Source organism: Dioscorea cayenensis, chromosome 3 (assembly GCF_009730915.1).
Source record: "Dioscorea cayenensis subsp. rotundata cultivar TDr96_F1 chromosome 3, TDr96_F1_v2_PseudoChromosome.rev07_lg8_w22 25.fasta, whole genome shotgun sequence".
In the NCBI taxonomy this organism is placed as follows: Eukaryota; Viridiplantae; Streptophyta; class Magnoliopsida; order Dioscoreales; family Dioscoreaceae; genus Dioscorea; species Dioscorea cayenensis.
This window is the reverse complement of record NC_052473.1, coordinates 18,720,451-18,745,277: the sequence shown is the minus strand read 5'-3', so window position 1 is coordinate 18,745,277 and position 24,827 is coordinate 18,720,451. Positions and strand designations below refer to the sequence as shown.

At 36.8% G+C, this 24,827-nt stretch overlaps 1 protein-coding gene across 1 annotated transcript; it reads right to left on the bottom strand.

Annotated features, from left to right (window-relative positions):
* Window positions 1-18,628: 18,628 nt before the first annotated feature.
* On the bottom strand, window positions 18,629-23,007 carry LOC120251359 (protein ROLLING AND ERECT LEAF 2-like). Its single transcript, XM_039259899.1, is given in 8 exon segments — window positions 18,629-19,459; window positions 19,856-20,079; window positions 20,179-20,387; window positions 20,460-20,802; window positions 20,844-21,356; window positions 21,358-21,672; window positions 21,844-21,909; window positions 22,912-23,007. Coding segments are annotated over 6 exon segments (2,157 nt in total). The 5' UTR covers window positions 21,571-21,672; window positions 21,844-21,909; window positions 22,912-23,007; the 3' UTR covers window positions 18,629-18,804.
* Window positions 23,008-24,827: the final 1,820 nt, after the last annotated feature.

Genomic DNA, 24,827 nt, shown 5'->3' with positions numbered 1-24,827 from the left:
CAACATCAAACGATGAAATTTTTGACACAATTCTCATGAATAACAATTGACAACATCAAGGGTTTCATTTTAAGCCCAAAAAAACTTCCACAAATCATGAAAAAAATCTAGGGTTTTGGTCTAGGTTTATAAATAATGAATACAATGAAAAATACGGAAGAAATACATACTAAAAAAACTCGGATAAAGGCTCTTACCTTACTCAAGAGGATGTGGGGAGTAAATTTTTGGTGTTGGTTCACCGGAATTGGTCACGGAAATAGTTAGGATAAGGGTTCGGCCGGCATGGAGAAGCAAAAGAAGGAGAAGGAAAGAAGAAGGAAGAGAAGAATTTGGATATTAATTCTCGGGTTGCTAAAGTGTCGGGTTACAAGACACTTCAACAAGATCTGGGTCAGCATAAAGATCGAGTGCTACAGTGTCGATGTAATCAATAGTGTTAGGGTCGCAAAAACCACGTGAACAAAGCTAGTTTAACTACAAGAATGGGTTGCTACAATGTTTTTTTATTCTTTTCTAAATTACTCTATTGCGCCCTCTAACACAAGAATGGAAACAAAATCCAAAACGACCGAATCGCTCCCCTATTTATGGCGTAATTTTCGCACATAATCAATCGCGGCAATCCAAAGAAAAATCTATTAATGCAAAATGACCATTTTACCCTAATGCATTCACAAAAAAATAAGAGAAAAATCCTAGGTCCAAATTTGACCTGGTACAACACTCTACCCTTCCTTAAAGAAATTTCGTCCCTCGAAATTTCCAAGAGACCTCGACTCCGAGATAAGCGTGAGCAATCGTCCCCAAGACGCATAAGGTGCATCAGGTCGGGCAACATCAACTCGAATAGATCACCCAAACAATACTTAAACCAAGTTTCAACATGCGCCTATGCTATATGCTTTGACTCTAATCGGATCCACTAGCGACTACAAGAGACAATCAAGACAAGAATAAAAACATGACTATCAAGATAACCAATAGCTCGATACTAATAAAATTGTCACTGCCCCGACCCGCTGGGCCCGCCACGTGACAACCGCCGCGACGATCCCGAGGAGGGACACACACCACTCAACCCTCGAGTCATCGCAAGGCTCACAAACTCCCTCGCTAAACAACACCGCAATAATAAAGGTACCAAAAACAAAAACTTTCACTCAAAAAATCAATAGTAAAGCTGAAAGATATACAAATCACATTTACAGAGTTAATAACACTAGTGGATCCACTGCACTCATACAATGCAACCTCGATTAAGAGTAAACAAACAACCCTCGACTCGGGATACAAATTGCCAAGCACTTCGCCTCGCTATGACGACCAAAAACCACTAAAAACCCTCGAAGAGAGGAGGGGTGAGTAACCATAGTCACTCAAATGAATGGGTTAGCACAAATCTAATGTAATATCAAAACAAATCGAGGAAATTCCAATAAAACACATTCTACAATAACATAAATGAACCGGAACGCTCACATTTGCAACATAATGAAAATACAGGATATGAAACCTTGGTATTTAGAAACCAAAACATAAATTCTCACGAGTATAGACAAAAACATCAACATGTATAAAACAAATGCTTGGATATAATTTCCCAAAAATAAGTAGAAGAACCAACTTAAATAAATAAAAATCCTCGATAATCACAAATCCTCAATTCGCATGATACATGTTCGAAAAAGCATTAAGATATCAAACATGTTATGTGAAAGATCACACTTCGAATATACCAATTGCAAGAAAATAGAAATTTTTCCTCAAATATTGAAATTTCATCTCGATCAAATAAACAATGGCCTAAAAACACTCTCTAACTTTAGCCGGCCACGACTAGTTGAGAGCCGCCAAGGTCTTCGCACCCTCGACGTCTGGCCCACCCGGGTCCCGCGGTGCGACCCCTGGATCCCGATGTATCATCCAATCGTGGCTCTACGCTCCCACCGATCCGGACAAATCAACACCCTGTGTCCACAACGCCACCTCTAAAGGCTCGGGCCTGCTGGGGACCCACTATCGCAGAGTCGGGCCTTAGCCCGCCGTCACCATCCAAACCAACATATAGTCAGTAGCAATAATACAATCAATCACTCATGTCACAAGGTCCTTATTCGTGACAAGCATTCACATATCGGGAATAAACATTATTTCCACAAATCCAAAGCCAAAAGCATAGTAATGCATGTAAACTTTCAAAAAAAGTATTCCAATCCCGATGTGCCAATACATTCAAAAAAACATTTCGTCCAAATGCCAAGAATAACACAATAATATGCGAAGCTCAAGCATTGCTTTTAGACAATAAAAACCAAATCAATATTAAACGATTATAATATCCACAATCTAGAAGAACATGCCATTCGTAAATAAAAAAACCCTTTTGTTTTTCATAACCATAAATATCAAAAAGCATGCTTTATACAAGTGAAAGGTTTTTACAAAACCATTTCTAAAAAGTTGATGCCAACAAAGGTAGAAAAAGAAACATTAAGTTTTGAAATACAATAAAAGGCATCAAAACAAGCATAGCTTTTTGTTCTAGTTAAACCCTCAAGTTACTTAGGATCATTCTAGCTTTCTCTTCTTCACTCACTAAGTTTTTCCTCCAAATACAAGATTAATCCCCAAGGTCTAGTCTATCACAACCTCTAAATACTTTTACAAGTCATGAAAAATATGTTCATCTCATCACATATATTTACACCTACCAATATACATTGATTAAATCCTACTTTACACATCATTAGGTATTTACTTTCACAAGCCTTTACTATTCGAGCCCTCTTATACTCAACAATGTCTTAGATCCTTATCATAGTGCCACTACCCTCAACATTAATATTTACTTCATCTATAATAATTTCATTGTCAAAATACTCACAAGTTGACTATCTCCTCTAAGGATGTATTAAATCAAACTATTATTAAAAAAATTCACAGTGAATATTCGCCTTTTGCAATTCAACACTTGTCACATATATAGCTCAAGCTATTCATCATCAACCTTCTAAATAAATTCCATTTAGAATAATAATCATAATCATTGGCATCCACCCGATATATATATATATATATATACATATGTATATCCCGATATGATCAAACTACAATTAAGCACCCTACACTATGCTCACAAGAACAAACCCTCATCAATTTGTGAGAATCCTACTACATAAGTGTAATTATGTCACCCATGGTTCTCGATATTACAAAGAATATATTAGCATAAATCTCACCGACTAGCCAAAAATCATATATAAGGTTCCACAAGTTATTCCAATTCCAATATACTAGTGTAGTCATATACCTTAGCATTCAAGACTTCATCAGTTCCATGTACCATGTTTATCACATCATGCCTCAAAAACTTCGTAAATTATGCATCATTAGGGAGATTAAATCATCCATTGAACATACATAATCAATTTTTACTTATAACCCATAAGCTCCATGAACTTGTTGTAATAATCAAGCAATTTCCATTCATCCACCAAGCATGTATATCCTCAAGTTCAATCTCAACTAACGCAAGTACAACATTAACAAGCTTTCTCATGATTTTTTTCGTAGAGTAAACCACAAGTCATTTTAAATAAAACCATAGTCTCTAGTAGTCATCTACACTTTCTTTTCTCCTATAGCCAGCTGATTTGAAAACATGATAAAGCCATGGAAATCATTTCGTAAAAAAACAAATAAAATATTTTTCGACACTCAATTAGAATTGTGCACTCAACATAACCCACTCACGTAACATGTTGCCTCGCGTGGAGACGCCAAGACACCGATCAGCGGTTTCCTTCCCTTGAGGATGCTTCGCCACCCTAGATACAAGCAGTGAATCCAAATACTAATGAACACAAGAATGATCGCTAAAAGAAAAATGCATGCAAAATGCATTTATACATGTCTAATACTGAAACCTTAGGGTTTTAGGGCAAAACATTGTCATTTTTGGACCCAAACGACTCGTAATGAAGTAAAACCTAGTTCCAATAAGTTCAATGAATGAAAAGCTTCAATTTGGATCAAAGAAATACAATAAAAGGCCAAAGTTTTTCCGTGCTACAAGAATATCGGGAATGCTACAAAGAAAACCCGAACCTTACAAATGGTTTTCTCTCATTTTTACAACATCAAACGATGAAATTTTTGACACAATTCTCATGAATAACAATTGACAACATCAAGGGTTTCATTTTAAGCCCAAAAACTTCCACAAATCATGAAAAAAATCTAGGGTTTTTGGTCTAGGTTTATAAATAATGAATACAATGAAAATACGGAAGAAATACATACTAAAAAAACTCGGATAAAGGCTCTTACCTTACTCAAGAGGATGTGGGGAGTAAATTTTTGGTGTTGGTTCGCCGGAATTGGTCGCCGGAAATAGTTAGGGATAAGGGTTCGGCCGGCATGGAGAAGCAAAGAAGGAGAAGGAAAGAAGAAGGAAGAGAAGAATTTGGATATTAATTTCTGCAAGGGGTTGCTACAAAGACACTTCAACAAAGATCGGGTCGCTACAAAGATCGTAGTGCTACAGTGTCGACTGTAATCAATAGTGTTGGGTCGCAAAAACCACGTGAATGAAAGCTAGTTTAACTACAAAGAATGGGTTGCTACAATGTTTTTTTATTCTTTTTCTAAATTACTCTATTGCCCCTCTAACACAAGAATGGAAACAAAATCCAAAATGACCGAATTGCCCCTCTATTTATGGCGTAATTTTCGCACATAATCAACTCGGCAATCCAAAGAAAAATCTATTAATGCAAAATGACCATTTTTACCCTAATGCATTCACAAAAAATAAGAGAAAATCCTAGGTCCAAATTTGGACTGGGTACAACAGTTCCATTACTCAAAAATCCTTAAGACACTCAAAATTCCACTGATGAAAAATGCAAGTCTGATCTTCTCCTCTATTTAAACACAATTAAACCACACTCAGAGGAGTTGGCTATAATTCATCCAAAGTCCAACAAATCAAGCTCGAATCAATGTCACATCGTGACACACCTTTTAAGAGTCAACAGAAAGATGATAAAGAAGGCTGATTACTCACGGGCTAATCTCCATATTCTTAAGCACAGGTATGTCCAAAGCATCTTTCGAATCACAATGCAAATCACTGTGTGTCAGTCAACAAAGAGAATGCCAAATACCCTTCTTTGGCAACTTTTAGTTAACTTATTTTAGATAAAACCAATTCCAATAAATATCTCAACCCGTGATCAGGATCACAGTGTGCTGCTCAGTTCTCTGCCTCAAATGTCAAAACCTACTATCAACCTTATTCCCAATATGCAACTTAGGTTTTAACCAGATTGGAGACTCCTAATACTTCTACTGGGCCCTTAACTTTCTGTCTAATCACTACTAAACCTCTAAGTCTAGACATGACTTCTAAAACTTAGGCTCGGATCACAACCCATGATCTCTCCCAACCAGTGGGATATCTCAACCTCACTGACTCGATACCAAAAGATGTCACACCCACCCCTTCTACCGGGGTAAATGTGGCACCCATCGCTTAAAAATTCCCTTTTAATCGGAAACCCGACTACTCGCTTTTTAAACAAAATCGGACCTACTAAATCATAATTTACAATTTTTTTCACCAAGTACATGTTCAAATACATAAATACAATAAATATAATCACTCTAATATGCGGGTACAACCGCTACAAGATCATGACACCAATAACAAGAAAGAAAGAAAGAAAGAGGGACCCACTGCAGTCCTGGACTGAACCCTGACTCGTTCTAAACCCGATCGAGTAATCTAGGTTCCCGCCTCCCGCACTTACAAAGACATTCGATTGGCTTTGGGTGAGTGGCTTAATAATTCCAAATACTTAAATATAGTGTATATAAAGTATATAAATACCAATCGCTTAAATAATTTTTCCAACTTTTCCAAAAATACAAGAATTCTAGCAAAAATACATTTTTAAAGAACTTTTGAAACATAAATTCATCATAAATCAATGTCAAAATAATCGATAATATAAAACCATTCTCAAATCCATAGCTCCCGAAAACTCTCCCCGACTTAGCTGCGTCGCGACTAGGGTTGGGAGCCGCCAAGGTCTTCATAACCTCGACGTTGGCCCACCCGGTCCCGTGTGGTGACTCCGGGATCCCGATGTATCATCCAATCGTGGGCTCTACGCTCCCACCGATCCGGACAAATCAACACCCTGTGTCCACCACGCCACCTCTAAAAGGTCGGCCCGTGGGAACCCACTATCGCAGATAGTCGGGCCTTAGCACCGTCACCATCCAAACCAACATGTAAATGTAGCAATAATACAATCAGTATAAATCACATCACATGGTCCTTATCCGGACAAGCATTCACATCACGAAAATAAACATCATTTCCACAAAGCCAATGTCAAAAGTATAACAACGATAAAAACCAAGAAAATCCGGATCCACGATACCATTCCTATTCCAGAATGAAAACCAATTCCACAAATATTGTTGGTAAAACATTTTTAAAATGCTCACATGATTTCACAAATCATTCCAAATCAAAAGCATATATAACCATAGAAATAAATACATGAATCGAATAATTAAATCACATATACCAGTATTTTCACTATTCACAACACGTATAATTATACTGAAAACCCGATGTATCAATACGATTGTCGGGAACATCAATGCAGAAGTAAATATACGTGATACCCTCAACATTATACGCCAATTAAACATGATAAAAAGAAATACTTAAACAATTATTTTCAAAATACTAGCCATTAAATAATTATTTCAAAATAATAATAATTAATCAATTATTTAAAATAATAGCCACTACCAACTCACCTGGTGTCCTTGGGTTCCTTGCTAGACCTGGAACTCCCTCCCAAGACTGAACAACACCTAACAAGAATAATAATATAAAAATAAATAACACATTTAAACCCAAAATAAAATACTATAAACAATAATAGACTCTCTATTGGGCCCACTCACCCAATCGGTTAAAATCCAACCTCGACAGATTCAACCTGGCCTTCAATTGCATTTAAACCACCAATTTCAGATTTAAAACACAGCTAAACCAATCGAACCAATCTCAATTCCATTGAACCAAGCTCAATTGCACTGAACCAAGCTTAATTCCACTGAACCAAACTCAATCAAACTGAACCAGCTTGAACCAACTCAATTCTTATTCAAAATCCATTGAACCAACTTGGTTCAGTCCAAAACCCTTAACCCAAAATCAACTGAACCAAACCCAACCCATATCAACTTGATTTGATCAAGCCCAACTCAACCAAATCAACTCAACTCAACCAACCAAATCAATTCAACTTGGTTTGATCAAATCAAATCAATTGGACTAACTCAACCCATTTCAATCCAACAATCATCATTAACACCTTAATCATCATAATCAATTTAATTAATCAAACCAAACCCTAATCTCGTTGCTACAGTAATTGCTACAGTAATTCCGGCAACCTCATCTCCATTTCAAGCGATTTTCAACTCGAATACAAGGTTTTCTCAAAACAATTTCATACACTCATCATCTACAATAATTAAACATGCTTTTTCAACCCAAATAAATCATTTTTTTCTTCATCAAATCCACCAAATACACACACACATACATTCAAGTATACCAATAAATAAATCATCACAATACTTACCAAACAATACTTCATCCTATTCTCCCTCCATCACACAAAGCTCCATCACTCCCATTTTTAACTCACTGCTATCGTAGCAGGAAAGAATGAGGATGAGATGAAGAAGATGAACACTCAAGAGTCTCAGATTTTTTTCTCCCAATGAAGTTTTCAGCCAAAAATTTACATTTAGTCCCTCAAAACTTAACTTCTTACAAGTCAGTCCCTGCAAAAACTCACAAATGGTCCCTGAATTATGAAATAGTATTCTCAAAAAGGTCCTTGAAACTATCAAATGGTCCCTGAAGTATAACACAATATTTCAAAAAGGTCCCTACCGCCTTACCTTTCAGTCCTTGGTTTTCAGAAATATTTTATATCAATCCTTTTTCTATTACTCTTTAACCCAAAATCTTTTTAAAAAAACTTTTTACACTTAAGTCCTTGTTCTGTCCACTTGGGGTTTCTCAACAAGATTACTCTGTAGAAAATTCTTACTGCAACTGTAGTAATACCCTGAATATATTTTCCAACAGATATGTAAAGGTTCAGGGTATTACAAATAGGATCGGTTCCCTCCTTCAATGTAATTCTGTGATCACAGGGTCTCACTGGAGGTAGCTGTTGAATTTCTGCAAAAACATCTTCATAGGACTGCAACAATTGATCTAGCTGGGCCTGGTTACTTGAAGATAATTGTGTCTGTCCTGGATTGGGTCCCTCATTCTCATTTGGATTTTCCTGGACCGCCACTAATGAACACAATCTCGCCTTGCATAATTCATATGGGAGATGGAGTGACTTCACCAATGACTTGCATTGCATCATCTGTATTCTGGGTTGGGGGGATCCCCTCAGGACTATTTTTTTCTTGTTCATCTTGAACTCCATTCTCAACTCACTGAAATTCCACATTATAGATCCTAATAAAATCAGCCACTGTATACCCAACACCATCTGGCATCCCTCCAACGGTAGCACCATGAGATCTGATTTGAACTCCACTCCTTGCATTTTCCATCTCAAGTCTGAGCACACTTTGTCACATTTGATCTTCTCTCCATTTGCCACAACCACAGTCATTGGAGAGTGATCGGTCAGCTCACACCCTAGCTGCTGAGCTGTGAACAAATCAATGAAATTATGGGTGCTTCCTGAATCAATCAGGATGTGCACCTTCTGCCCCTTCACTGACCCGCTGACCCTCATTGTATTGTAGTCTGCTAACGTCTGTATACCCGATAAGGCCTTCATGGAAATTACAGCTGCGGCCTCTTCATTGGGTTCAGTATCACCTTAAGGCTCCTGGATCTCCATTTCTTCTTCCTCTTCAGCTTCCTCATCTCCCACTACCTCAAAGCTGTATAATTTTTTCATCTTGCAAGTGTGACCAGCAGTATACTTCTCATCACACCAATAGCACAATCCTTTTCTCCTCTTTTCCTCTAACTCTCCACTTGACATCTTCTTGAATGGTTTGTAGCCCCCTCCTTTGGAGTTTCTTTTAATGCTATCTGCTGGATTGGATTCAGTAAATTTCTTGGGAGTTGGTAGCAAAGGTACACTTCCTACTTTTGATGAGAATTTTCCTCTTGCAAGAGCATTCTCTATGGCTGTTTCTTGAATCTTCGCTAAGCTGATGGCTTCCTGTAAATTGGCAGGTCTGAGTAGTCTAATGGTGTCTTTAATCTCCCCCTTTAATCCGCCCATGAAGATGCTTAAGATGTGGTTGTCAGAGAGATCCACTCTATTGAGAAGTTCTTCAAACTTAATTAGATAGTTGTGGACAGACCCAGTTTGTCTCAGATCTTTTAATTCCGCCATTGGATCATAGTGCAACTCATTGCCAAACCTGGTATTCAGCTGAGTTACATACTCTTCCCAATGAGGGCTATTCCCTTCCCCTTTACTCCTCATATAATTCTGATGCCACTGCAATGCTGCACCTTCTAAGTGTAATGAAGCTATCTTCACTTTAATTCCATCTGGAGTCTCATCGAATTCAAAGAATTGTTTGCATTTAAACAACCAATCATAGAGTAATTCACCATTGAACTTAGGAAATTCCAACTTGGTCAGTTTGGGCCGAATAGACTTGAGATAGGACAATTCCTTCTCAGTCCTGACATGACCCACAGCTGTAGTTGAGGTAGCTGCACTCCCCGTCGGTTGTAAATTCAGCAGTAAGGTGCGCAGACCACTGATCTCCCTATCTTGCTTTTCCTTCATCTCTTGCATCTCCTTGTCATGTTTCTCTGACTGCTTCTCCACAGTTTCTCTTAGGAAGCCCTTCAAATTCTCTTCCAACTTCTTAAGTTCCTGATTTCTGGTTTCCATTAGCCCTCAGTTTTTTCTACCTTCACAGTAGTCTAACCTCTCTGATACCAAATGATGCAGATCTCAGCTCTTGCCAGTACAACCTGCACAGTTTCTCCAGTAGAACATAAAAAAAGAAACACCAAATCTTAATTAAAATCACACGGATCTCACTGATCCTTACAACAAACACTCAAAACTCAAGTACATAAAACAAACTAAAACATTCATAGGTAAACAGGGATCAGAGGCTAATCGCCTGGAAATCTCATCATGACCATCGCTCGCTCGAGGAGGAAGATGAGCAGGGAAAAAGGCGGATCGGATGTTTCAATAATACCTCCCAATTTCCCGAATGAGATTTGTATGTATGCGGACTGATGGAAAAGGGTGGGCCAAGATGTCTGTTACAGTGAAATGGTGGAGAGTCATGTTCTCAAACCCAAAAAGACAAAAGAGCCCTTGTCTTCCCTAGAGTACCAAACTTAACAGTTCAGGGGTACATAATGTAAATTCACCTTTTTTAAATCTTCCAATTTTTACCAAAACACCCTCATAGACACGAGTAACAATATTAACTGCCAGGGTTAATTGATGTCTTTCCTCCCTCCTCAGCATCTCCAGCAACAAACCTCATCCTCATTTCAATCCAAACCCATCCTCTCCTCATTTATCCCATTGCTGCAGCTAATTCTAAGGCGGTCTGCAACAACATTTTCCGGGTTTAAGAATTTATGCACCACATTTGAGCACAAAATCTGGTTCATATAATCCTGTAGATTTGCAAAATAAGGGGAAAATATAACACAAATTAGATATCATATAATATTTATATTAAAAAAAACTAAAACTAACCTGACATGTGCTCATATCTAACGGTTTCTCATCCAGCAAAACATGATGTAAATCAGAGTATACACCATCATATATTGTATACAGGTCATTGAGTTCAACATTCTCGAAAGTAGTTCTTATCAGGTATTTAACACAAAGGACCTGGAATGATTGCATCAATGAAGACAAGTATACAAAAGTAATGATATCGAGAGAGATGGAGATTCACTTACATTGGGATCATTCATGTGCAGTAACCTTTGAATCGTCATCAGTGAAGTCATTGCCCTAGACTTGTTAGTGAAGAAACCAGATTTTCTCTGGATCGTCACCAGCTCTATTGGCTTGGCATCAGTGGCCAACCTTAACAATAAAATAAGAACAACTACTACTTCAATCTAAGTCTACCAACAAAAAATCAAAGACGTGAAGATAGCTCACCAGATTTGTTCATCAACATTAGTTCGGATATGAGTATTTGTTCATCAACATTGTTCACCAGATTTTGCTAAGTGCTTGAGTTGAACACGGGCAGAGCTCCTGCTAGACTGACGGACGGACAAACTGACGGAATGATAGATCGAGTATATATCTGCTGCCCCTATGTGGCACGGAGCATCCATTAATAGTATTCTTGAGTTTCTCCAGTGTAGCTTCATCCATTGGGGAGGCCAAACTGGACCTTCAACGGGCAGCACTCGCTATTCAGCCCAAAATAGGGTTGGTGGAGATTCTCCGGTGTCCATCTCCATCTATTGATGCATATTCCTCATGTCATTGAAAAATTGTGGGCAAAATGGGTCAAATTCATCCTTTGGTAGGCTTGCTAAGAAACGATGCTTCAAAGCATTTTTAACTATAGAAAAAAAGAACAATTATCTTAGATTGTATAAATATCAGTATAGCGTATTTAATAGGAAGAAACACTTACTAGTAATCCATTTGTAGGGATTAAATTGTAGCATCTTTTCAGCCAGGTCAAGAGCGCACAAATTCAGTTTTGGAAACGTGTCTCGAAATGAGAGAGGGGCATACAGTGGAAGTTCATGGATGAGGGTCCTTGGACAGTTGTTAAGAAAACCTGTATCTTCTTCCTTTGGAGTACCAACCATCTACCACATTAAAATACTTAGATCGCATAATTTTAATCTGAGCAAAAATAACATAAGTCATGTTAGAATGCTTACTTGCAGCATGAGTAATAATCGATCTACACCATCTTTCCAGCAACAGAGTGGCCTTCTAACTAGCAATTCTGATAAGTGCATTTAATATTATATTTATTTGCCCTCAATTCATTTTTGCACGCGTCCTTTAGCATATTTTTATGTATATTTAGTGCTATTATGGGTATATTTGTTCTTTGTGTAGGATTTTGGGGCTTAAAGCAATTTGGAGTGAAATCGAGGATGAAACGAGCAAAGAATGAAGATTTTGCTAAGTGCTTAAGTTGAACACGGGCAGAGCTCCTGCTAGACTGACGGACGGACAGACTTACGGAATGATAGATCGACTATATATCCGCTGCACCTGTGTGGCACGGAGCATCCATTAATAGTATTCTTGAGTTTCTCCAGTGTAACTTCATCCATTGGGAGGCCAAACTGGACCTTCAACGGGCAGCACTCGCTATTCAGCCCAAGATATTTTTATTTCATTTGATGATGTAACAAGTATATTTTGTAGATGTAAGCATTTATGCACCAAATTGGCAGCATGCATATTACGGAGACCGCATAAAATTTGTTTCATAAAATTCTATAGATGGAGAAAAAAAATACTAATTAGATACTATATAATATTAAAAAAAAACTTAAACAAACTTGACAGGTGCTTAAAGACATAAGGCTCTCATACAATATAATGTGTTGTAGATCCATATACACATCATCGTAGACTGTATAAAGATCCTCGAAAACTCCAGTTATTATGGTTTCTTTAATACTAAGGACTTGCAATCAGGGAGCCGCCATAGGCTAGGCTATTGAAAGGCCACTTTTATATATATATATATATAGTATATGTAAGCCTACTCGAGTCCCAAGCTCCAACACGTGGATGTCTTAGAATGACATGTGTTATCCTTCTTCATTTTTTCCCCTTTTCTTTTCCCTCTTTCTTTCCTTCTCATTCTTCTTCGATTGTCGATTAGTTCCTCTTAAATTTCTTCACTGTTTTCATCGTGGAAGCTAGGAGAAGGGTTTGAGATATCGATCTATCGTTTCACCTGGACAGAATTGACTATTGGTGCTTATCTCTTTGAGTTGTGTGTAAGCTCTTTTCTAGCCTTTGGGTTTGAATTTCTCGAGCTAAACCAAAAAATTTCTTAAGGATCTTAGCCTTAGATGAGGCTAGGAGTAACAAGGGACTTGAATGCCTTGTTATTTCCCTATTTTGGCAAAGATTTAAAGTCGAATCTTCATTGGTGTAGTTAGGCCTCATATAGGGCTTAGGGTTCTCGTCGGTGCCAGTTCCAGCCTAAATTATTTGTTGGGATGAAATCCGCATTGCTTGTGTAAAACAGTTCACCTTACGTGGAATATTCCTGCATTCCTTTCTTTTTATGTTTGAAAACATGTTTAGATGCGCACTTATCACAAGGGTGTTTTCATAATTTTTGCACCCTAAACTCTTTTATCTTTTTTCTTCCTTGTTTTTCTTCTCAATCTCTTAGCTTTCTCCCCTTGGATGAAAATCAAGACCACGAATCTCTTCATCCTCTATCCTAAGTGAAGCTTTATTGGTTCCCTCTTCTTCCCCTTAGAAATTGGCAAGGTATGCCACTTTTATTCTCCTCGTTTTACTCCATGTTTTTCATCTTTGGTAGAAGGCCTTTGATTGATGAGCATGAAAAGCTTGATTGTTGCTCTATCCTTGTTTGTGAGAGGGTAGGATCATTGATACAAGCGAGATCCTTCAATTCCTCTTTCTATTTGTATTTCATTTCTTGAATGCTAGATCTAGGATTTGTAATTGTTGAAATTGGTGAGCATTATGGTTACCCACCTTGTTTGTTGAATGTTAGGAGCTTGAGCAGAGAGTGTGTATTTCCTTTTTCCTTCAATCTTATTGGATCCATGTATCTCCATTGTGCTTGAAATCGTGTGTACTGTAGTTTTACTATATTACAGATGAGCCCTACTTTTTTCTCTTATTTCTTTGGTTTAGAATGGAGTTGATCTCCATGGAAATTCCTTGGAATTCTTTGGACTCAAGATTGAATCCTACCCAAGCCTCAAGTAGACTTGCATTGCATATAGGTTTAGGGTTTTTTCTTTTATGCATCCCTTCTTCATGTTTTCCTGGTACTTATCTTCTTGTTGGTTAGGTTTTGTTGTGTATGTGTTTTGGTTAGGTGGTGAAAGCTTGGCTTAGGGTAAAGAGCTAGCAAAGAGGTAGTGTCATTTGCGGAAAACTAGTCTCCTAAGTTTGTGAGTGAGTTATGTTGAAATGCATGATTCCATTAGGATCTTTAAATGCTTTTAATTGCTTGATGAAGTTGTTCCTTCGGTTTATCGTATTTTAAATCAATGTTTTGGTTAGTTTAAAATGGTTTAATATGTTATTGACTTTTATATGAAATTCCTAAATGTATGAATGGAAATAACTATGACTTTACTTGTATTCATGGATTTAAATGGTTTGTGAAACCTCCTGGTTCACATAATCACGCTTTTGACATTCTATGTTATAATGAAAATGATTTTATTTCTGAAATGCAGATGCTTGTTTTAAATGTGGACATTATGAGATGTTTGAACATGAATTAATTATTTGGAATCCACCAGGTCTTGAACATATACATGAAAGTGTTGGCTACGGCTTTGATACTCTTGACTGGGTTAGTTTTGATGGTGATTGGGTTCTAACTTGTCTACTGCAGTAGGGGGATCCTCATGGTCCACCCTATAGAGGTGGCGTGGGGGTCACGTTTATGGTATCCATTTGGTTGGCACACGGAGATTACCTAATTGGGTAATACACTGAGAACCCAGGGTCACAACACGGGGTCTTGGTGGGCCAACGTCAAGGGTTTGATGACCTTGACGCTCTGAACTTAGTCGCGACGACGGCCGAAATTGGAGAAGTTTTTTCAAGCTACTATGTTTGAAAATGGTGTTACATTATAGTTTTTGCAAAATTATGATTTCTTGAATCAGATCTTTAAAATTGTGGAACTGCTTTATGTCTCTAAATATCCTTTTTGGAAAGATGGTCTTATTGATGAGTTTGAAACAGATTTTGATTTTTGCTTCATTTGGATCACTGTATTTTGCCAAAAGTTTCCTTGTGAACCTTGAAGTTTCTACTCAATTTCAGAATGCCAAAAACATCTTGTTAACGAGTTTGTGATGAGTTTCATTTTGATTCCTTTTAAAGTTTGTATTAAGCCAAAATTGTTTTTGGTAAATGTTGGAAGCTTCATTTGACTAAATTGATTCTTATGCTCATTATGGAAGTTATATGTATACTTGTAAAAGTTTATTTATTTTGATATCAATGTTGTGGTTCTATATCATTTGAGAATTGTGCTAATCCATTCACTGAGTGACTTTAGTGACTCATCCATCTCCCTTCTTTCTAGGCTATAGTGTTTAGTAGCGTCATGGCTAGGCAAAGTGCTTAGCAACCACTTGTTTATTCATTCTTTGTTACAACCAGTATTTACTGTAGCAGACTGGTACTGTAGCAATCAGTACTGTAGCAACCTGATTTTCATTTAAATTCTTTCTCCTTCCCTTCTTCTTTTCTCCTCCTTCTTTCTTTCTTCTTTTCGGCCGAGCACATCTAAACCCTAGAAAATTTTCTGACGAGCATTTCTTTTGAATCAAAGCATCCATTTTCATCCTTTCATCCATTGTGCTAATCCATTTTATGGGTTTTGAGACTCGTACTATCTAGTTCGTGATGTATATATATGTAGAACTGTTATGATCCTTTTGCATGATAATAAAAGGCTTTTCTTGTGTATCGATAATCACTGTTATGTGTATCCAGGGGTGTAAACGAGCCGAGCTGAGCCGAGTATTAACATGCTCAAGCTCGGCTGGTAAGTAAAGCTCGAAGCTCGGCTAGAGCTCGTTCGAGCCTTAGTTTGCTTTGCTCAAGCTCGGCTTGTGTATTACTCGAGCTGCTCGAGCTCGGTTCGTGAAGCTCGACATCCTATTAACTCTACTAGGCTCGAATCAAAGCTCGTAAATATAAGCTTGACTCGAGCTCGTTTAAGCTCATATATAAGATATATATAATGTACTTATATATAAAATTATGATATAAAAATTATAATATTATATATATTTATTTATTTAATTTATATTGAAAGCTCGATTAGGCTCGCGAGCTTATCGAGTTGGGTATTTTGAGGCTCGAGCTCGACTCGTAAAACTATTCGAGTAGCTCGAGCTCGAGCTTGGCTCGCAGAATTTCGAATCGAATTCGAATATTATCCGAGCCGATCTCGAATAGCTCACGAGTAGCTCTGCTCGCTTACACCCCTATGTGTATCTATATTCTAAACTGTTAGTATTATTAGCAAAGCATTATTTTGGTGAGTTATACCGTGTGTTTTGGTATATTCTTGTAGTATTGTGCTAACCCACTCACTGAGTGACTTAGGTTGCTCACTCATCTTTTTTCTTCCCAGGCTGATGCAAGAAGTAGTGCAGTATTAAAGCGATGTGCAGGGCATCCATTGCTTGTTTTCATTAAATACCACATTCATGTATGTTATCCTTGAGCATGTATATGTTGTAGTCGAGCATGGATCCATTAGTGTGTTTGAAACTCTAAAAGCATGGTTTATATGTTTGTCTAATCTTTTAGAAACTCCTGTGTACTTGTGATCAGTGCAGCTCTTGAACTCTGCTATCAGGTTATGTGATTGATGCTTCCCTTGTGTACCTTTGACTTCCCCTATTTTTTGTACTTGTTGTTTGAGGCTGTTGATTCCCGGTGTTTTGTTAGCCTTGCGGTGACTCGAGGGTTGAGTGGTGGAGTATCCATCCTTGGGTTGTCGCGGTGGTTGTTGCGTCCTGGGCCCGCGAGTCGGAGCGTTGACATTCTTCATCTCAAGTCTTGGTGTGTGTCTATTTTTGAGCATGGTTGCATTGTATAAAAAATATGGATCCACTAGTGTCCTTGATTCTATGAACATCTATTACTTGAGTATTCGTGTTTTTGAAAACCTTAGTTGTATTTTGTGATTTGTATGTCTCTCTAAACTCCATTCACATGATTTATGAAAATCTTGCTTCCCTTGTATTATTACTGTGTTCCCTGCTTTGTATGATCTTCACTTGTGATTTGTGTATAGTGTTGTGTAAAACCAGGAATTTATAAACCTTGCTTCGATTCGAGGGTTGGATGTCGTGTATCTTTCTCGGGATTGTCGTGGCGGTTATCAGGTGCCGGTCCTGAGAGACAGGTTGTGATATATATCTTGTCTAGCAACTTTCAAGGAATGTATTCAACAAGTCGTCAAAGATGAATCGACTATACTCTTCTCATTTAGATAGATTGGTCAATGGATGTTTCGCTCCGCAACCTTTGTCCTGCAACCTTTGGAGAAACCCTTTAACTTTCTGACATTATTCGAGATACAATGCATTTAGAGAAAACATCCTATTTGTTATCGCATAAAGCCCTGCAAGCCATTACCACCTTGCTTGCTGATGTTCTAAGGGATGGTATGGACATGAAATGGTGGAGCCTTACACTAATAGACGCTTCTTTCTCAGTCAATGTTTTTTTTTTTTTGTAAATTCCTGATTAGTAGGGATAATGGTGCAATAACTCTAATACTTTGGAAGGCTAATACGTTGAGTAAAGCATACCTCTTCTATTGGCTCGCATAGGACAACCACATTTTCACTATGAAAAACCTTATCAAAAGAAAATGTAATTGACATAATGCATAAGTCGCCATCACTTGTTTCATGGTTACATTAATACGTCAAGTAAAGTATACCTCTTTTATTGGCTCTCATATGACACCTGCTTAATGTATTGTAGAAGAATTTAATTTTTATCCTAATCTGAAAATATCAAAATAATATTACTATTTTTTTATTTAAATATATAATTACTGTTTTAAATAAAATTTTGTGGGCAAATCATCCCCCAATCACTCATATTACCCATTATTTTTTTTATCGCACTTGTCATCATAGTTACAAAATAATGCTAATTTTTATAACTGTTATTTTTTCTATTCTTAAAAACATTTAAAGATACTAAATTCACTCCATATCAGATGAAATTACACATATATAATAACAAATTATTATTTTCACAAATTATAAAATGTAGCAAAACTTTTAATTAATTAATCTATCTACAACATTCACTAATATAATACTCTATTATTATATAAGCAACAAGTAATTCATCTTCAATAAATATATATATATATATATATATATAAAAACATAAGGAGAAAGGAAAAGAAAATGTATCAATCACCATCAATTACATCAAATCTCCTCTACTTACTTATTTTTATATCTCTTTTTATATATATCTCAAAAGACATAAATGAAGGGATATTTATAGGCCTTTAAAGTTGAGTGAACGATCAGAATTAATTCAATCTGACGATCAAAAATACTCTGGTAGGTGGAATAATAACAGTGCTGATGATTGCTAAAGTAAAGCGGCCATCGCAATATTACAGCTGCTACAGTAAACATCCGCTATTTATTAAAATATTCATAACATCAATTATGTTTTGCCAAACTATCACTGAATTCTCTTTTAATTCAATTTATTTTTTCTAGATATGAAAACTTTAATATGATGTTTTGTGGCAAACATTTATTAATTTTTTTTAATAGATTTTCTTCTAATCCAGACACCAAAGAAAGAGAGCTAGGATTAATTTTTCTAATTAATTTAAATTAATTTATCATCTAAAAAGTGGTGGCTATTTACGTGGTCTGCCACCGTTTTTCTTATTAATTACATATCCATGCCACCACCACCACCACTACTACCAAAATTACGAATCTGCCACTCTATCATCATCATCATCATCATCATCATCATCATCAACCCTTTGGCTTACACTGCCACCGTCCAAGCACTTCTTGATAAGCTCATCGTATCCATGCGCTGATCCCGATGCAAACTCTGTCAACGATCCAACGGCCACCGACATCCCCGCCCATAGAACCCTGCCGGCGATCTCAACCGTCATCGCCGCCGCCGCCTCCTCGTCACCTTTGCCACCCGACACGGACGCGATCCCTGCCGCGAAGAAATCCAACCCATCGATCACCTGCGCCTCGTTCAGCGAGTCGAGGAGCCGGGACCACCGGACGCAGAGCCCGTACGACGGCGGCGCAACGGCGGCAGCCGGAGGTGGAGACGATGAAGGTGGCGGTGGGCCGGCGCAGCGGCTGATCCAAGAGGCAAGAGCGCGTGCGTAAGAGCGCTGGGCATGGATCCAGGATTCAAAGGTGGAACGCCATGTCCTGAGCTCCGACTCCAGCGCGGCGGCGGCGCGGGAGGGCCGGGCCGGCGTCGACATCGGAAAGTCCAGCGGTTTTGGCGGCGCTGCGGCGGCGGTGGAGGATAGGAGGGTCTTGGCTCCCTCTATCGCGTTTTTCTGAATTACGTGGCAGTCTGCCATTGATCGCCACATCTTCGCTAACCTGCGCCCAGGGAACAACACACCATCATTATATATAATATATATACATACACTTACATACTACCCTGTAAAAATAAATAATTAGTTAATTAAAAGGAAATTTGTTAATTTAGAATTTTATTAAGAAAATTAATATATTTTTATATAATTATTACCTCTCACTTAAACTATCCCTTGAAATATCTCTGCTGAATATAAATATATAATACAGTAAGAAATATATTCAGAAATAAATTCATAAAAAAAAGTAAAAACAAACATAAATTTAAAAATAGCTAATTAAATCTAGATGTGTGTGTATATATATATATATATATGCACAAGATCACATAATGTTGAAAGAAAGAAAAAAAATAAAAAAGGATAAAAATGAAAGCATGATGATGATGATACTGACCCTTGAAGCAACTCCAAGAGTTGAGGATGAAGTTCTTCATCCCTCAACTTTTCAATTCTCATGGAAACTGATTCAACAGTATGCATTGAAACCTTCAAACGAGTGTGAAGGTCTCTGATTGCAGCTCTTGTTCTATCTACTGCACCAGGCTCATCACCATTCACATCTTGGTTTCTCAGTTGAATGCACTTCTTCTCATATGCTATTCTTATTCTTTCTCCACACTGATTTAAAAACAGATAATTTATCATGTTCATAATAAACTAATTCATAAAAGTTTAGCACTAAGCACTTTCGGTCGAAATTAATTAATAAATAAGTACCTTTACTTCATCATACAGCTTCTTCTCCCATGCATAGAGTCTTTCCAATGTGGATTGATGGCTGCCGGATATCATGCATGATTCTTCAGAATAATCACTGCCAGTTTCATCGCCGTCGTCTTTTGAGCTTGTTGCTACTTGTAAGAATCTAGAAGATGATGAACGCGAAGACGCTGAGCGGAATAAGGCGACCGGGTTCAACATTCTCACTGTTTTTAATTAGCAACACTGAAGATTAGTACAGTTTAATTAGCGAATGCAATCAGATGAAAAATGAATACCTGCATGATCAGAGTATATTGATGAAGATGAGTATTGAGCTCTGGTTGCTTCCAGCATCACTGAAATCTCATGAGCACAATCACAGATCCGCGCAAACTGGCTTTCGATGTCCCTCAAGACTTGAGGCATGCTTGTCGGTCTTCTATTCACAAAGACAGTAAAACCAGGGGTTTGCTCCTCGGATTCTCTATTTCCTACAACTTGCTGCACATTACTGACCTCAAGTTCCACCGCATTGCGTGGTTCTGAAACTTCAACACTCCCAGCCCCCTGAGGAGCAAATTCCTTCACTTCATGCTTTGTCTCGGTTTTAATCCTTTCAGCTGGTTCTTGTGATTTCAACTGCTACTTGACTTGGTTTAATATCAACCTTACTTCTTTCATCTCTTATTTCCAGCTTGTGGTTCTCTACATTCCTCATCCACATCTTCTTCTAGTTCGGGAATTCCTTCCTCTTCTCGTACCTGCCTTAACCCAGCCGTGTCATCGTCGCTGATGATACGATCAAGACTGTACCTCGAAGGGTAACCATATGAATCAAGTGATGAGAAAGGGTTCCAGAAATAATCCCACTGCGAATTTTGAGGCGAAGGAGGTGGATAGCTCGGTCTGTTGTTGTTGTTGTTGTAGGATGATGAAGAGTGCATAGGCGAAGCCTGTGTCGCGAAGAAACTATCAATTCCATAATGATCCATAGGGTAGTAAGAATCAATTCTCACAGTTTCTGGGGATTGAGGAGGCCATTCCTCAACAGAAACAGATTGATTACCAGAAGGTCTTAAGTACCTCATAACATGGACAGTGGTTTCCACATGTTGATTTGGAGTTTGTGAGATCGGCTTCAATGGAATTCCTGAGACTTCTGGGCTTAATCTTTTCACAGGGAGTGAATGGTGGAGTGGTGTATGAATCCAGGAAGAATTCATGATGTTCATCTCCATCAATGTAATTCCGGAGAGCTAATGAAACTCGCCTGAGACAATCAATGTAAGCAGTGTGCCCGATGGCGAACCGAATTCTCTGCTCGACCGCTTGTTTGATGAAATTCCGTCGATCCTTGCACAGCCGAACAGCTTCCTCATCTTCCAGTCTCGAAGCAGAACATCCCATAGTTTTGAAACCCACTCAATGAATTCTTCAGACTCGAATCAAAACCCGAATCACAAGGGAACAACAACTGATGCTTCACCAAATTCATAGGATTTTACGGTACTGTTCCAAAATATATTTGGAAAATTAGAGTGACTAGTGCAAGGAAAGTAGCAGAAGAAGACTCTTCATTGCAGTTTGTATGGAAAGGAAGGAATCAAATCAAATGTCATGTAGTTCTATACTTTGTTTGCAATTAACTCAAGGTAAGCTTTTTTAACAGAAGATACTTACATGTTTGAGGAGATGTGTTCCTCCTCCTTGACACCTTCTCAATTACTTCTCAAATGCAGAAAAAACCTATCAGACAATCAACAAAAAATAAATCAGAACAGCAAGGTGAGATTTTCAAATGGAAAAGGACAGACCAAGTCTGCACTAGGTCTTTTAGACTTTTACAAGTGATAGAATATTAAGCCATTGAATAAAAGCCATGCCACTAATTCTGAAATGGAAGGAAGAAGGCATATGTCACATTTGCTGAAGTAATGACAAGTGGGGACTTGAGAAACTACAAGGTAAATAAGGTGAAGAAACTAGACATTCCGACAAACAAGAATAAGAGAACCAAGTCAAAGCATTACAGAATGGAAAGAAGAGAATTGTTTTATTTTATTTTATTTTTATGTTTATCAATACATGTTCCTTCATTAACTCATCCACCTTCTTTTCCTCATCTAGGCCAAACACAAGAAAACAAATTCATCCTTTAAACAAACAGGAAATTAGAGGAATAAAAATCACCTATGAACTAAGAAAAATAAAGAAAACTATGAACTACTTACCATAAACTTCTGCTAGAACATGAGATCAAATGACCAGATGTATCATAATAAATTTAGCACTTATAACAAGAAGAAAAAGTGGAGACAGAGGGAAACATAAAAGCAATAAGAACCAACAAGACATGCAGCAAGAGAATAAAATCAAAGAAGAGCTAGTGATAGAACTAGGATGTACTATGAAAACCATCTTTGTTAAAATTAGAAAAGAAAAATTCTCATCCCTAAGGCTATAAACCATCAAGAAGCACTAAAAAAACCCATCTTTGGAATTAAAAACAGGTGCTTTCTCAGGTGATGAACTCTCTCAAATCATAAAAACATAATTTTGATCACATAAAACCAAAACAAAACACTTGAATAACAGCACGCAAAACGATTCCAGTCTCCAAAATCATAATATCAAAATTCGGAAGAGAAAAGCTGTTAAAAAAACCTTGTTTTTTTCATTGGCAGAGCAATTGGAGCTAATAAAATTCAGAGAAAAAAAAAACAAAACATAGATTGATTAGAAACAAACCTAGATTTTCTCAGACGAGATGAAGAACAGAAGCTTAATCAAAGAGAGAGAGAGAGAGAGAGAATGAGAGAGCAACGGTCAAAAGAGTTCAAAGGAAAAAAGAGAATAAAGAGAGCGTGTATTAAAAAGAGAGAAGAGCGAGAATGAGAATATAAACCTGCCCAAATTAATGCCCCTCAAATTGCCACAAATTACAAAACCAACCCTATTACTTTGGAATCAATGCGTCATTACTTTATATATAAATTAGTCAATAATTTTTTTTTTTGCATATTTATATATATATATACCTTGTAAATATATTAAATTACAAAAAAATATGCACTTCACTATTATTATTATTGAGATTTACATTAAATGCTTTAAAACTTTTATACTCTCAAACATTTTTTTATCTTTAATTTATTTTTTTCTTTAAAAGGGCTCAAACATTTTTTTTTTTTTTATTTTTTTAAAAAGTTAAAAAAAACATTTATCTTTGTCTGTCTCTATCTCTATCGTGCATGAGTATCTTCATTACTTTTTTTTTCTTTTAAAAAAATGAAAAATATTTGACTCTATGGTGCATAAGTACCCTTATCACTTCGCACATCACACCAAAAATTTATTTTGCTCCATTCAGTTTTTACAGTAGATAGATATATTAGACAAATATATATGTATATACATAATAATTAATTCAGATTATAAATAATTTTTTTAAAAAAATTATAATTAAGGAAAGGAAAAAGAGCTCGTTATCCAATGCATTTTAAAAAATAATAATAAAAATAAAAAATAAAATAAATGATCATGTAGAAGAGAAAAAGGGAAGGTGGAGAGGAAGAGGAGCTCACATGGATGGGATGTGTACCTAGTCCTTGAATGGCAGTGTTTACAGAGGCCCTTTTTGGGAATAATGAGACAACGTTCACTGTTGTTTCGATTTCCCAACCCCATTACTTACTTACTTGTATATATTATTATATCTTTTGCAATCGTCCGTAAATGTCCCTCCTCTGTCACTCTCTCCTTCCCATTATGCCCCCGGATCCACATTAAATTTAAAAAGGAAAAAAATAAAAAAGTTGGAAAGGGACTTGGATAATAATAATAATGCAGTGGAATTCAATGGAATGGTATTATTATTTAATTAAGATTTACTAGAGATTAATTAGTTGTAATTTAATAAAAAAATAAACTAGTACTTAATTGATTAATTCTGTAAAGAAGGGCACACGAACATGGGAATTTTGGAAAGCTAAAAAGTGGAATTTTAGTCGGCTTCAAATTATAAACAAAAAAATAAAGTAAAAGTTCAGGGGCCCATCTGCAAACACACTCACACTAAAGATAAGTCTGCACATTGATTCCCTTGTCTAAGCATATTGTCAATCTTTAACCCTTAAACTCACATAAATTTACCAATATAAAGAAAAATATATATACATAATTGCCGTAAAAGATCCTATAATTGTATACCTTCTGTTTTTAATATTTACAATATTTTTTTAACATAATACTTAATTATCTATACTGCAGACTCAGAATGACTCAACTCGATTAAATATAAATACTTGATTGTACTTAAAAATATTACAAAAACTAAAAAAATACTGAAAATACACAATTACAGAGACCTGTATCTGCAATTAAACGTAAAAAAACAACATTCCCTTATAAAATAATTTATAAACAAACAAACCATCACCAACTAAAAATGATATAAGAGAATATATTACTAATTACCAACTTATAAAATAAATATAAAATAAATAAACATATAAGTAAATACTAGAGACAAAGAAGAAGATTAAGGATGGCATCAGATTCTGTGAAGAGAATATAAGAGAAGAGGGATTGTCCAAATAAAGTAGTTCTTTTAATTTGCCATGAAATGGACACAAGCTTGAACATGAGAAGATTTATTAAGATTT